The sequence below is a fragment of the Tenrec ecaudatus genome, chromosome 8, assembly GCF_050624435.1.
Source record: "Tenrec ecaudatus isolate mTenEca1 chromosome 8, mTenEca1.hap1, whole genome shotgun sequence".
NCBI classification, from domain to species: Eukaryota; Metazoa; Chordata; class Mammalia; order Afrosoricida; family Tenrecidae; genus Tenrec; species Tenrec ecaudatus.
Window position 1 is genome coordinate 161361395 of NC_134537.1, and position 16228 is coordinate 161377622.

A 16228-nucleotide genomic window follows, 5' to 3' on the forward strand; every position below is an offset into this window, starting at 1 on the left:
GGTGATGGTGACTGTTTTGAAATTCCAGAGGGGTGGTTGTGATTGGTTTTCTTGAAGGACATAGGGTGAACATAGGGGCTTATTTTGAAGAACTTTTAGGGAAATCTAAAACTTCAGTAGTGAGCAAAAGGCCAGGAAAGTTCCACGGAATACTCTTTTGCTTATTTCGCCAATGTTGCAAAGACTGACCTATGAGAATTGCATTGGGAAAATTTAAGCCACCCACTCTGCAACCCTGATCTTCCCCCTTCAGATTTTGTTGTTGCCCACATTCAAAGATCATTTCATAGTAACACAATTTCAGCCCTTCGAGGATGCCCAGACTGCCCATTTGACATGGCCTAAATGGAAGAGTCAAGAGTTCTTCCTGGAAAGATGAAAGAGAATCACTGTCTTCAGAAGTATATGTACCTTGATGGAGGCTGTGTTGAAAAACAATAGTTTCACCTTTTGATATCTTTATAAGCAAAAGGTTTCTATGATTTTGTAGCAATACTTTTTGACTTGCCCTAGTGGGTGTGTATATGTGTATTTATATGGGGTCTGAGGATGTGTGTGGGAAAGTTTTTTTCTTTAAATCATTTTATTAGGGCTCATACAACTCGTACCACACTCCATACATACATCAATTGTGCAAAGCACATTTGTATATTTGTTGCCCTCATCATTCACAAACATTTGCTCTCCACTTAAGCCTTTGGCATCAGCTCCTCATTTGAAAAGTTTGTTTTTTAATTCCATTTTCCACACACTTTTTGAAGCCTCCGCTCTGTGTATTCAATTTACATGAGAAGGAAATTGTGGCACAGACAGTTTGCCCAAGGCACATGTGCATGGAGTCAGGGTTTCAACCTGAGGAACTCGTCCCAGGCCACAGCATCTTAACCATTGTTGAAATCTCTGCACATGGAGTGATGACGGATGTAAGGACAATAAGCATGAAGTCATCAGAGCGGCAGAGGTGGAGGAGGTCAGTAGAGAGTAGCAACAAGGAGGACGCAGCTCAAGTTTCTAAGTCTGGATTTAAAAAACAAAATTCTTTGAAAAAGGCAATTCTACTTCTGTATCGGTTCTTCCCATGCCTTTTTCAAAGAGCGCTTCAGGTTGGAAACAAAGCCATCAAAAACAGCCAACCAGGTTTCAGTTAAAGAAAGATGGCAGAAGGGACTGTGTAGGTGTGGTGGAGTCACTACTGCCCCTCGGTTCTGCAGTGTAGCGAGAATGGCGTGGATTGCAGAGGGCAAAACAATATGGACACAGCCCATACTGCTGGCATCTTAGGCATCTGGTAGTGCTGGAGTTGATCAAGAATATAATACATGCTAAGGGTCAGTTCTGACATTCTCTGGCAGTGGTTGGAAAACCAATGGAGCTTGCTTCTGGGCAGTCTCATCAAAATGATCTGACATTTATTCAGTGAGAACAACATCCAAAAAGACACTTTTGGAATGCTTGGGAATTGTAACAACTTTCTCTCTTTCTCTCTCTCTCTCTCTCTTTCTTTTTTTTTTTTTGTGAAACAGGATGGCTTGAATTCCTTGGTCCTTGATTTGGATTTTCCTGCTTTGAGGAAAAACAAGAATATAGATAATTTCTTAAATAGATGTAAGTTGTGTTTAAACTTCATATCTGGTCACATAGTCTTACTTTTGATAAGAGATTACTATTTGATTGATATTATAGTTCACAAATGGTTATTTTGTTTATATTTATTTTTACTGTATATTTTAACATTTAAAGATTCAGGTCTTTTATTTTGAAAGAAAAAGTAAGGAACCAAATAGTATTAAGGTGTAAAGTAGGGGTAAAGTTCAAGATGTATATCAGTTTAGACTACTTACCTACTTCAGAATAGATTCCAGTATTTGTAAGAGATATTTTAAGTCAAGACTGGCAACTCTAAGGGATTGCTGTACATGATCCAGAGATCTAAGGAGCCTGTGTTTGTAAATATAGACATTTCAGTGCAGTTCATGAAAAATATTATAATGGCAATTAGTATAGGTGTTAATTCTTAATAAATAAATATTTGTATTCTGATGATGACACAATAAAATAGTAAATGAAGTTGAATTCCAAAACTTTAAGACTTTCTCAAAGCCAATGTGATATACTTTATATCATCACAATAAACCCTTCGATTTGTCATCTATATAATGTCTTTAATTTGAAATTGTCAGAGCTTTGGATATATTCTTAATTAAACAATCGTTTCTGTAGTTACATTTTTCATAGATGGGGACTGTTAAAATTCACTACCAACATGACATTTGGAAGTAATTTAAAATTTGGGTCATGATTAAGGATTTTTTTGGTCATCACGCTGTCAATTACCATTGAATCTGCCAAGCAGAGAGTCAAACCAGTAACTTAACATTTTGATAATATGTGTTGTTTTACATGTATTAGTAAACTATAGAGAATTTTTGTTTGTTAATAGATTATTTGATATCTTAAGATTTTTTAGAGCAGCAGCTTTTAAAAACAACAGGGTAATTGGAAACAGTCTAGGTTCTTAACATAAAGTTTGTTTATAATTATAGTGATTATTAACACACTGTTTAAATATGATTGCCACAAATACTGTCTTTTTATTGTAGATGAGAAAATTGTGGAAAAAATCAGAGGTTTGCAGATGAAGGCAGAAGACTACGATGTTGTGAAAGTCATTGGAAGAGGTGCTTTTGGTGAAGTCCAGTTGGTAAGAAAGTTCTATTGCTCTTCTTTTTCTTTTTGACACCATGACTTTTGTGAAATAGCAGTAGCTAACTAGATCTAACTTCTATGCCCAGCCTCGCCAGAAGGGGCTTGATCACTCAACCTCTTTGACTTTAAGACTCAGCGCCTCATTGCCCTTTACCTATGAAACAAGGAGCTTGTGCACTGAGCACCAGGCTTCTTTTTATTCAAAATCACTGTGATTTTAGGATATAGGTCAACTTGATTGCACATGTGAATGTTTAATCAGAAATAATTTGTTTTTATGTAACATATTCAATCGAATCACATACGTACTTAATTATTTGTTTATATATGAGAAATCTAAGATTTTTAATAACTAAAAATAAATCCAAAACTTATCTTTGTTGGCCAAAGTAGTACTAATTTGAAATGTTACAGTTTTTTGCAGTGAATGCTACATTTTTAAAAATTTGCTGTGCACCCTTCCCCCTTTCCTCCCCTCTCCAAATCGTACATTTTTATCCCTAAAGTAGGAGCTGTATTTCAGTTTTTAGCGTTATATGAGACTCTTCCATTATTTGTCACAGTTAAGTTTCAGAGTCAAATTCTGTGAGGTACTTTTGATGGAACCCTGAAGAAAGCAGTGATTAATATAAGATGGTATGGGTTTCTTTAAGATCACGCAGTAGGCTGATCACCTGTCTCTTCATTTGTTCACTCTTTGTGTATTGGACTTGCACTAGGTGTAATACATGTGTGTCTTAGGGCCCTGCAGTAAGATTTAATATCTACAGTCGACAAAGCATGACATTTGAGGATAATAGGAAGAAATGTCAACTAAATAATTGCTTGCTTAGGCAACAGTCTAACGGATGTAACAGATATTCTCTGGGCTATAAACATCCACTGTACATAAAACTCTTCCTTGTCCTCTGCGCAGGGCACCGAACCAATTTGAAGCAGTCTGTCATAGCTATGAAGGGAAACGCAAATCGACCTGAACCCTTACAATTTAAATGCGTTGTCATGGTAATTAGCATGGGAAAAACTATGGGATGACCTCAAGGAATGAAGGACTTGACTTGACATAGTGAGCCTACCAGGAACCTGGTGTGGGAGATGGCACTATTGGTAGGACCATGGAGAGCTATCCACATTCCAAGCAGCGTTGTTGGCTGCCAACTTTGAGCAAGACATGACCATCTTTGAGCTAGGCCATACTGTTAAGGCATAGAATCTGTTTTACTTCAGTTGGCCCTCATTGTGAAGTATTTGCACCACGCCCTGCACACAACAAATTCTTCCCGAATACACTCACTTGCTGCATGGATTTCAAATAATTGGAAAGATTTCCAGCCCTTTCTTACATCAAGATAACGCTAACTAAGAACCACAGGCACCCCTCCCAACTGACCTACACATTCTTGGAGACAGAGTTAGGAACTGACCTTATGAACTGGGAACTGTCTTCAGTGAAGACTCGCAAAGGTACCTTGGTACCTTGGACAGAGATCTCCAGGAACACGTTTCAGAGCTCTTCCTGGTGAATGTTTTCTTAATGATATTTATGGGGGAAATGATAGCATGTGAAGACACTTTAGGTAAAAAATTTAAGACTGCAATATAACTAATGATTTTGAATGATCAGTGCAAATCCTAAAAGCTACCTAGAAACTTAACCACAGTAAATGACATGCACTTGAACTCAAGAACTCCATTGCTTAGCAGTACAGACACAGCTCGTTTTGTTGCACCTTGCTTTATTGCACCCTACAGATACTGGATTTGATTTTTGCTTTTGTTTTAAACAAATTGAAGGTTTGTGGCAACTCTTCAACAAGCAAGTCTGTCAGCAACATTTCAGGTCATTTCATGTCTCTGTGCCGCCGTTTGGTATTCTCTCAGTATTTCAAACTCTTGTTCTAGTGTTTCCGCATGCTTAATAGACTAGCACAGTGGAAACACAATGCTTTGGAAGCCCCCCGAAATGATACGTGCTTCTATTAACAATATTCATGTTGGTCCAGAACAGATGTGAGGTGATCTGTAATGGAACTTGGATTATCTTGTAGCAAGATATGCCTTTAACGTAAGAATTAAAGAATAATTGTCCTCAAATATTACCGAGCAAGAGTTATTAAGGATATGGCAGCCTAAAATAATAAAGAAAACAGGTTGCTTTAGTAAAACAGGGCTTTCTACTCTGGTAAAGAGTTACAGTTTCGCAAACTCACAGGGGGAGTTCTACGCTGACCTGTGGGCTCGCTATGAGTTGGCATCGACTTGATGGCAGGGAGATTAGTTTTTTGGTTATTAAAGTTTAGTAAAATGTCTAAGATCGTATAATTAACTTCTTTTCATTATTTTGAGGTGATTGTGCTCTTCCTAGAACATTGTATTAATTCTAGATGCCGTCTTTCTTCATTTGAAAAGGATGGAACAATATACTCAGTGGATGGTATGCTCACAGGGTGTTAAGTGATGCCATCTGTGTGATGGCTGAAGGAACTGAGGTTACCTGGCCTCAGACTGACCAGAAGGGCTGTGTTGGCTGTGATGAGTTGGTTTCCCTTTTGTTTGTTTTTAAAAAATTTTATTGACTCCTAGTTCACAAACCGTACAATTCAATAGTTCAAGCTTACTAAGGATAGTTGTAGTTATCACCACAACCAATTTTAGAACATTTTTTTCATTCTTGGTCCTACTGTTAGTAGCGCCCCATTTCCCCCTCACTGTACCCTCAAGAAACCATTTACCTAGTCTTTATAAATTTACGTATCCTGGATTTCACAAAGAGAAAAAACATTTGTAAAGGAAAAAAGTAAACCAACAAAAATAACAAAATAAAACAGAAAACCTTCAACTAGAACAAAACTAGAAGAAATTTAAAATGTCAAAAGGGTGATAACATCATAAGGTGTTAAATTTTAACCTAACTGCACCTGCAATAATCGATTTTCACTTTAGTAAAAATGGCAAGACCTCATTTGGTAGAGATTTTAGATGCTCTAGTGAGATTAGACATCATGAGAATTGAATTATGAAAGATCTTATAGGGAACAGGAAGAGTAGTTGAATCTTAGCCCTGCCATTTTCTCACTCCCATAACACAGTGACTGCAGGTACATTTCGAGTTCCAGCCTGTAGACCAAAGGTCATCGTTCCTATCTAATGGGTCATTGTGGAGGATGCAGTGAAGTAACGAACTGAATGACCTTGGTGAGGGTGCTCCTGTTAGCTATTTGATGTTTCAGGGGCCCAGGTGGTACTGTTAGGTAAATACGTGAATGCTGACAGGATCAGCGGTTCAAACTTGACCAGCACCTCTGCAGGATCAAGATGAGACGATGTCTTCCCATGATGAGGTACCCAGCTTTGGCAAGTCTATGCAGGGCCAGTATGGATTCGAATCGATGAGGTGGCAGTGGGTTTCATTTGATACATGGATTCATACGACGTATAATTGAAACCGATACATTGTGTACACTATGAGTTGGTCTAATTAAGGAATATAGATGAGAATTTGGAGTTGTGTATTTAGTAGGAAATATAATAGACCTTGACTTGTCATGTTTGTGGCAAAGTAGTCACTGTTGTGTGTTTGGTTAATTTGATCATTCAAATTCAGTAGACTGAAGGAAGGAAAGGAAAGAACAAATGTGCACTTGTAGAAAGCTTTTGCTTGCTAATTTTCCATCCCCAGATTTGTTTTGACCACAAAAGCATGCAGAAGCAAAGTCGTATGTCTTGAAAAATGAAAAATATTTTAACATCCTATTAATCTGGTGACCTGGTCCAAGAACTTCCAGAATGTTTGTTTGGCTTTAGTTCTTGGTTCTGTTGCCTTAATGCGGGGGCTCTGAGAAGATGGATGTTTAGAATGGAAGGGCCACGTGCTTCTTCCACAGCCGTTTACAGACGGTTTACATGTGGGAGATAAGTTCACGTGGTAGATGTGGAGGGGTTTTCACATTTGGCACATCTGTATTTTCTTGAATCTTGGTGGCACGGTGGCACCCAGCTGCCAACTGAGATGTTAGTGATCCACGTTCACCAGCTGCTCTGCAGTCTGCTCCTGGGAAGATGGTCAGCTTTGGACCTCCTGTGGTGCACTTGTGCTCTGTCCTAGAGGCTTGCTGCCACGAGGCAGAGTTGACTCAGTAGTAGTGGCTTCGTTTGTTTGTTTTGCTTTTTAATGATTTTCATGGTTTTTCTAGTTATCTGAAGAAAGTTTACCATTGTAGGTACATAATTGTTTTTGCTTGCGAAATACTTTTTCTGGTCAAGTTAAAAATATATTGCTATAGAGTGCTCACTGATCACCACATACAATTAAACTTTTTTTATGACAGTGCTTTTATCACAACAGCAATAGCATATGTACCCACTGCCATTGAGTTAGTCCCCATTCACAGAGACCCTCTGTGGGGTTTCAGAGGCCGTAGATCTTTATGGATTCAGACAGCTTCATCGTTTTCCCTCAGAGTAGCTGGTGAGCTTGAACCATTGCCCTTGCATTTAGCTGTCCACTGCTCAACTGAATGTGGCCATTGCCATCTTCAGAAGTAGGCTCTTGAATCAGATTGTTTGCAATTAAATTCTGCTTCTACCACTAACTAGCTTTGTGGATTCGGGCATGTTACGTAATCTCTCTATACTTCCCTTTATTGTTACGTAAGTTAGAATAGCATTTATATGTCATAGGATTGCTGTGAGAATTATATGTTAAAGTATATGTAAAGCACTTCGCGCAGTCCCTGTAACACAGTAAGTGTCCAGTAGACATCAGTAGTTAGTTTTCAGACACACATTGGGTTTTTTAAATCTTATCTACTCATGAAATGCTTAACCCCACAGCCTCTCTCTTAGAGGAGTTGCGCTTACCTCTAAGAATTTAACAACATAGTCACTGCCTTTCTGAAAGTGGCGGTCCCTTGGGGAATAGATATGTTATTGTTTGCTTTAAGTGCTTGCTGGTTGGTTCTGACCCATAGCGACTCTATACACAACACAGAACAAAACCCTGCTGGGCCCCGCGCCATCCTCACAGTCACTGCCATGCCTGTTCTCATTGTTGTAGCCATTGCAGCAGGCCATCTGCTCTCTCCTCGAGGGCCTTCCTCTTTGTCACTGCCTCTCTACCACGCATGGTGTCCTTCTCCAGGATCTGGTTTCCTGACAACATCTCCAAAGTATGTGAGATGAAGTGGCACTGTCCTTGCTAAGGAGCAGTATAGCTGTACAATTCGGATTGCTTTGCCCTTTAGCAGTCCATAGCACTTTCAGTAGTCTTCTCCAGCACCACTATTCAAATGCACCGTTTCCTAATTCATTGTCCAACTTTCAAATGCACATGCACATGAGGCAATAGAAAATACTATGGCTTGGGTCAGGAACACCTTAGTCCCGAAGTAGCACCCTTGTTCTTCAGTACTCTAAAGAGGTTTCATGCTGCGGGTTTACCTAATGCAACACATCTTTTGATCTCGGGTGATTGAACATTGATTGTTGATCCAAGCAGCAATAAATTCTTGACAACTTTAACTCTTTCTCCATTTATCATGATGTTATTTATTGGTCCAGTTGTGAGGATTTTGGGATTCTTTACATTGAGTTGTTATCCATAATGGAGGCTGTAATCCTTGATCTTCCTCAGCAGCTGCTTCCAGTCCTCTTCACTTTGAGCAGTCAAGGTTGTGTCATTTGCATAGCACAGGTTGTTAGTAAGCCTTCCTCCAGTCCTGCTCCCACATTCTTCTTCATAGATTAGGTGTCAGCAGACAGATTGAATAACTATGGTGAGAGGTTACAGTCCTGACACACCTTTCCTGATTTTAAACCAGGCGGTATCCCCATTTCTGTTTGCATCACTGCCTTTTGATCCACGGACAGTTTCTGCATTAGCACAGGAAGTGTTCTAGAATTCCCACACTTCTCAAAATAATCCATCATTAAACAAGTAACATTTTATTTTTATTTCACCCAACCCTCTTCCCTCCCCTCTCTCCCTGTTCCTACCCCCATCCCTGGCCTCCCCATAGTCATCAAAGTCTTTAAATAAGTGACATTTTAATTTCATGTTGTGATCAGTACTGTGAAGGAAAAGACCTGGATATGAGAGAGAATGTGGAGGGATGCATCTGAGTCAGGAGTCTCTGGTTGGTGCAAAGATTTAAATACTTGGCTACTAGTACCAAATAATTGTTGGTTAGAAACCACCCAAAGGTGCATGGTGATGTATTACAAAAAAGTTGCAAACACGAAAACCTTGTGGTGTGCAGTCGGATCGTGCACACTTAGAGTTACCTAAAGTGAACTGGATCCAGTGGCAACTGTTCTCTAGCCCCGTGAGAGCCTGACCCAGATGGAGTCAAGAAAAGCACTGCTGTGAGGGAATGGCGTTTGAGCAGCGATGTGAAGGAGCTAACCTCAGGAAGAGGTGTGGTTGGCGTGGGGGAGTGCAACTCTAAAGAAAGCAGCATGTGGAAAATACCGTGAATCAGGAAAATGCCAAGTCACTTAACTTACATGATGTCTGCAAAAAAAACAATAATGCGGAACAATTGACTTCAGAATTAATGAAAAATTTTACGAACTTGTTGAAGCTCCCTTACATTGGAGAATAGTCTTCTTTATCTGAAAAAGGCATTTCTAACAGATTGAAAAGTTCTATAATTCCAAGGGTTTTTTTTTTAGGTTGGGTTTTATTACTATTATTATTTTTGATTAAAAATAGATAATTTAAGGTTTTTACATCAAAAAAGGTCTTTGACATGGGTGACTTATTTTTTTTTCAAAACTGACATTACCATTTGATTCCACTCGTTTTGGAGTGTTTACTGCAGTCTGTTGGGTGGAACCTGCCTGCCTGCCAGTTTGTCCTACCACAGTCCTTTGTATGTTGCTGTGGTGCCGAAGTTATACTACCGGCATTTCCAGTAACAGCAGAATCTTCACCCAGGGTGGGCAGATTTCAGAGGAAATTGCATCCTAAGAACAGATAGCAAATAGGTTGCTTTTGCAGCTAATGGATCATTCCAGTTAATGTCTTCCAGTGAGATTTCCCACTGTGGGAAATCACTGAGCTAGGAGTAAGAAATAGGTGATGTCCTTCTTGGACTGGATACGGAAACCCTGCTGACCAGCATGGAACATAGTCTGATATAGTGCTCTCAGATGAGCCACTCAGATCGAAAGGCAGGCACTCAGATTACCACTGGGAAAAGCATCCTCCTCAAAGCAGAGTTGTCCTTCATGATATGGATGGGGCAAAGAAAGCTTGCAGGACCTTTATTGCCTTGTGGGGTGGGACTCAAAATCAGGGAGAAAACAGCTGGAAACCTCCATTACCAGTTGGAACATGGAATGCTGTAAGTATGTATCTAGGAAAATTTGAACTTGTCAAAAATGAACTGAGATCCATTCTAGGTATTCATGGCCATTTTTTGTCAGACTAGCATATGGTTAAACTATGAAAGAAATGATAAATAGTAGAGAAACTCATAGTCATTGTCAAGAAGAACATAGCAAGAACTATCTTCCAATAAAGTGCTGACTGTGTTAGAATAATATCTATATGCCTACCGAGAAGTCCACTCGTTGCACCCGTCATTCAGATTTACACATCAACCACTAAAGCCAGTCTTGAAGGAACTGGAGAATCCTACTAACTTCTTCAGTCCGAAATGGACCACACCGTTTAATCCGTGTGCATTGATCACTGCTGGCCATTGAAATGTGAAAGCTGGGGGCCAATAAGAATTGGAAAATATGGGCTTCATGTTAGAAATGAAGCTAGACATTGATTACTATATATACTCGAGCATAAGCTGACCCAAATATCAGCCAAGGCATCCAATTTTACCACAAAAACTGCATTTAAAATGTGCGGAAAAACTGCTTATACACGAGTATGTATGGTACATAATAGAGTTTTGCAAGGCCAAAAGCTTTATTACAAATACCTTTTTGCAACAACATAAGCTGCAACTAGCTACGTGGAACTTGTCAGAGGGAATAAACAAGCATCAGATTGAAGACATTTATAGGAAGAGTGATAGAGAAACTCATTATCATCAGCCAAAACAAAGCCAGGGCAGACTGGGTAGAACAGACCATTATTTGTTACAAGTCCCTAAGAACCAAAACACAACCTTGAGTACATCCCACCTGATTTTAGAGACATCTCAAGAACAGATTTGAAAATGACCTAAATGTCTAAAAAGAGGTAAATAAATTGTGTACACGTGTTCCTGCTCTAAGATGTTGAGCATTAAAGTCAATGCATGCTGGCTAGATATAAACTTATGGGTCTATTGCCACATAAATGAAGTAAGTTGAGTGAAATGAGCTCAGTAAATGAGCAAAATACTGTTTTAATCATCTATATATAAATCACTTGCTGTGTATGAAATAATATTAACAGGACTGTACTCTGTATCACAATCACATAATAACTCATTTCAAAGTACTATTAATAAATGAACAGATTTGACTCATTGAAAATTAATGAATAAAAACAGAAGAGTTATGGGATGATTCAAGAACAACATAAATGAAGAAAGCAAGATCTTTATAAAGACAGGAAAGATAGAAAAGACCAAAGTGGATGTCAGAAACTGTAGAACATGCTTTTCAAAGAAGAGTAGTTATAGCAAATGAGAAAAATGATCAAGAGTAAATGACTGGGATCAGTTTCAAAGGGCAGCTGGAGAAGGCAAAGTAAAATATAATGAAAACTCTGAAGACCTGGAGTTAGCCAACAAGAAAACAGACTCAGTGTATCTCAGGTGAAAAGAACTGAAGGAAAAAAAACAAAACACAAGTCTCGAGCTACAATATTGAAAGAGCCTATGGCCAAAATATTGCATGATGCAGGAGCCACCACTAGAAGATGGGAATACAGTCACTGTACCAAAAAGAATCGTTGACCAGTGTTTGTTCCGCCATTGTGAGAGGTGCATCTGATCAAGAGCTAACGGTACTGAAGAAAAGTGCAGCTGCACTGTAAAGGTATGCGGGGGAAGCGTGACATTGATGGGATAGCAATCAGACTGTTTCAACAAGCGGATGTGCCACTGGAAGGAAGCATTCACTAGACTATGCCGAGAAATCTGGGAGACAGTTAGCCTTCCCGCTGACTGGACGGATCCATACTCATATAAGCCCATCACAAAGAAAGGCAACTCATAGCATGTGCAAAGTGTCAAACTATTTCATTAGCACGTGCAAAAATAAAATTTTGCTGAAGGTAATCCAAAAGTGGCTACTGCAGTACATTGACAGGGAACTGTCCAAAATTCAATCAGAATTCAGAAGAGACCACGAAACAAGGTGGATCTTGGCTGAAAGCAAAGATATCAGAGAGATGTTTACTTGTGTTTTATTGACTCTGTAAAGGCATTGGACTGTATGGATCATAACACTCTGGATAATACTGAGAAGAACGGGGATTTCAGAACACTTAATTTTGCTCATCCAGAATTCATACTTAGACTAGGAGGCAATAATTTGAGCAAAATAGGGGAGTATTACTTAAAATCAGGAAAAACATCTGCCAAGAGTCTCTCCTTTCACCCTACTTCTTCATTCCGTAGACTGAACGGGTAATCTCTGAAGGGAGCCTGCATGGAAAAGACTAGAGGATCAGGATTTGAGGGAGGTTCATTCAGCCTGAAATATGCAAATGACACAACTCATCTTCCTTAAAGCCAAGATGACTTGAAGCACCTGCTGATAAAGATGAAAGGCTATCGCTTGCCACTGAATGTAAAGAAAACAGAAAATCCTCATAAGTGGACCAATAGACACCATGATACCTGGGGAAAAGTTGGAGATTTTCAAAGATTCACTTTACTGGGATCCACAATCAATAATATTGGGGACACGCAACCAAGAAATCAAAGGATGCGCTCCTTTGGGGAAATGTGTGGCACAACCTCTGTGAAATATTACAGAGTAAAGACACCACTTCGAGGAGGGAGGGTGCCGTAGGGTTTCCAACCACTCTTGAGAAAGCAGGCCTGAAGCAGAATGTCTTCTGGCAGGTCTGTGTTGCTGAGGACTGTTGGAAGTGTCCCGGGCTACCAGAAGAACACCTCTGTGTGAAAACAAGTGCAAGCAGGCGGCCCTCAGAAGGGTGGACGGCTGAATTTTGTCTCAAGTACTTTGGACATGTTTTCAGGAGAGTGCCGTCCTTGGAAATAGACATCATCCTTGGTCAAGCAGATGGCAGCATGAAAGAGGGAGCCCCTCCATGAGATGGGTGACAACTGCTGCAGGAAGGGGCTCACACACCACAGCGGGCCTCGAGGCCGTGCTTTGCTTGGTGGCACATAGGGTTGCTGTAAGGGCGGGCTGGCTTGCTGGCCTCTACTAATACAGTTCATTCTTGTAAGGAGATAGTATTATGATGCCCATTTTACTAATGGGGAATTCATGTAGAGAGTCTTAAGTAAGCTCCCAAAGTTATTGAACCAAGATTTGAACCCAGCGAACTTAAGCTCTGAAATAACACAGTTCATTATTTTTGTTGGATAGTCACAACCATTTTCTCTGCCAATAGATATAGGGCTTGATCTGCGATTTTATTGGCTCCTTGGTAGTTCAACTTCACTGCACTCAAACGATTAGCCCAGCAGTCGGGTCTTCCTGGAGCATCTCTCTTTCCCATTCTACTGGTTATTCCTTGTCAGTTTCTTCAGTGATTCCCTTTGCACGTACCCTAAAGTCTAGACTTTTTCTCTCATCTGCATTCTTTCCCAAGGGGAGCACAGGTATTTGAGCTACTTTAAAGACATGTTATATGACATCAAGCCTCCAGTTTACAGCTTCTGCCAGAACTTTCTACTTTGCTTTCTAAATTCATATGACTTGTTTGGCGTCTACAGTAAGATGGGTCAGAAGCATTGCCAGCGTTGTGTGAAAAGGTCGAAGTTCTTCCTCCGCACACCAGTTCCTTCTCAGCTTCCCCAACTTGGTAAATTATTCCAGAATTCATCCACCTAGTTGCTTAAAGCCCCAAACTAAAGGAGTCACTCGCATTTCTCTTTCCCCTTTCAGTAACCCTGCTGTTAATTTGATTTAAAATATTTTTCAGCACCTCCCCACACCAGCATTCACCATCATCACTCGCATGCAAGCCACTCTTTCCTTTCCATGTCATGTGTTGAGCACCTCTTTTTAAAAATTAAGTTTCACCAATATAATTCACATATCATACATTTCAATAGTTCAGTCCCTTTCACAAAAGTTTGCAGCCATCACCATGATCAATTCCAGGACATTTCATTTTCTTTCTTCTTGCAGGCAGCTCCTCATTTTCCACCAAGCTCCCCGGCCACGTCTCTTTGAAACTGTTCATCCAGTTGTCTGTATAGCTTTATCCTGCATTTCATATACAGAAAAACTTAGAAAATCAAAACAAAACACAAATGGTCCTACAGCAATGATAGATTGATATGAAAAAGCCTCAATCTGTGACCAAACAAAATATTAAAAGCTGGAACAATTATACATTGGATTAAGAGGGAAATCACATGACAAGGTTTCACATTTTGACCTAGCTACACTTGCAGGAGTTGACCCTACAGAGTACTCTGTCTGATAACAAGGCCTCTCCCATCCCTGGACCGCAGCCAGAGAGCATTCACCAGAGGCTTCATCCCCGTGGGGGCGCCCTGCAAATGAGTTTTGGGCTTTCAGTGTCATCCGCAGCCTTCTGCAAACCAGGTGTTCAGAATTTAAACTCTTTAGGGTTTGAATTTTATTATTTACAATTCTTAAGTCACACAGGCTGGTGTGTGCCTTCTGTGTGGATTTAGCTGATGCCTCACTTAGATGGTTGTTTAAAAAGAAGCCTGTAAGAACCCAGATGTTATTTTTTTCTGATAGCCAAGCACCAATCTGCTTTCTTCACCACTCTAGCACCCACATCTTTAGCTATCACTTCATGGGGGCAGATATCAGGCAGGGCCATGTCATAAGACCTAATTGGTCATAGGTGAGGGCTAGGATTAGAGGATCTGTTAGTGTTTTCTACTTCTGATAATAGTGTTTCACCATCGTTATTACTTTAGAACTGTAGTTTGCGACATTCTATCCAAACTCAGCTGAACACGAATTAGTTGACAGTTTACCAGTGCTTTCTATCCCTGCAGTCGCATGTGCTGTTCCAGCCCTGTGGCACTGTTCTAACATGTGCTTTGGTTTAGTTTTTCATTTCATACTTAAAATGCCCCCACCTCCCTCTATTGAGACGGATAGAGAATAGAGACTTGAGGCAGATGAAGGAACTCTGGTGGTGCACTGCCTAGATGCTTGGCTGCTAGTCTAAAGGTTGGCGGTGCTTCTTGAGAGAAGGACGTGGCAGGCTGCTTCAGTAAAGTCACAGATCTGGAAACCTTTGGGGGGGGGGGTTCTCCTTTCTTCCCTCAGGGTCACTACGAGGTGGGATTGGCTGAAAAGCAATGGGTTCGGGTTAGTTAGAATGATTTTCAAGGTTTTTGTTCACCAGTGTTACAAGAGATCAAGGTCTATTTTAGGATTTTCCAAGCACATCTCTGACTCCTTAGGAATGGCTCATCTACTGTAAAAAATTTTTTTTGAGAAAACAATATACTAGATGTAGAAAATGTCCAAAAACCTAAAACACAAACTACCAAAAACAAAAAAAATAAAACCACTAAAAGTCCCATCAGCTGAGGTATAGCTATTGTTAACGGTTTAAAAAAAAACAAACTTACTGGATTTTGTTTTTCAGGTTTTGTGAGTTGGGTTAAGACCAGTGTTAGTTTTATTTTACTTTTTTGATATTTATTTCTTTGTTTTTTCCTATAATCACATAGTGTTTTTGCCTTTATTATTATTTTTAAATGATAAATTAGAGATATTAAGTTTGGTTATATTGAAAGAGGGACAAAATGACCTTTTGGTGAACACAGACTGGTAACTGGGCAAACACCTTCAGATTATGATACAGTAACCTCAGGTCTAGTTGTCAGGGATGGAGCCAGTTGGCATTTCAGTGTGCTAAGTACTTTTATTTATTATTTTATCTTTGTACAACCCCCCAAATCTTATCCGGAAGAGGCCACTGGAATTTGAGAGGTAAATCAAATTAACCATGAAGCTCATGAAGGACTAGACTATTGCAGTTTTTTAAACTTCAAAGCTCATTCTCTTATGCGTTACCCTGTAAAAGATGACAATGAATATCATTACTATATGTATTAGTATACCACATACCATAATAAATAGAGGAGAAAAAGATGGAGAATAGGATGAATTTATAGATTTACTGAGGGAGGTCAGATCACTTACAAAGAGATGTGTCCTCTGAGGCAGCGTGTTAGGCAGGCTTCCTGGTCCATAGACACGGAAGCCACCGGACCCTGAGGCTGGGGTCTGGAAGGCGACTTGACTGCTGCCTGATGAGAGCAGGTCTTGCTATGGACCAGTGACTTTACCCTTCCTTTTACTGACCCCGACTTGTATCAACCTGTTAACTTCCCTAAAATCACAGCAAAACCCACTGCCATTGAGTCGA

The 16228-nt window shown here is 39.9% G+C and overlaps 1 protein-coding gene across 1 annotated transcript in view; it reads left to right on the forward strand.

Moving 5' to 3' along the window:
* ROCK2 (Rho associated coiled-coil containing protein kinase 2) overlaps nt 1–16228 on the forward strand; it is a 127334-nt gene that overhangs the window by 58530 nt on the left and 52576 nt on the right. The window contains exons 2-3 of the mRNA XM_075557098.1: nt 1524–1605; nt 2601–2701. Coding sequence (XP_075413213.1) covers nt 1524–1605; nt 2601–2701 — 183 coding nt within the window. The remainder of the gene's footprint in view (nt 1–1523; nt 1606–2600; nt 2702–16228) is intronic.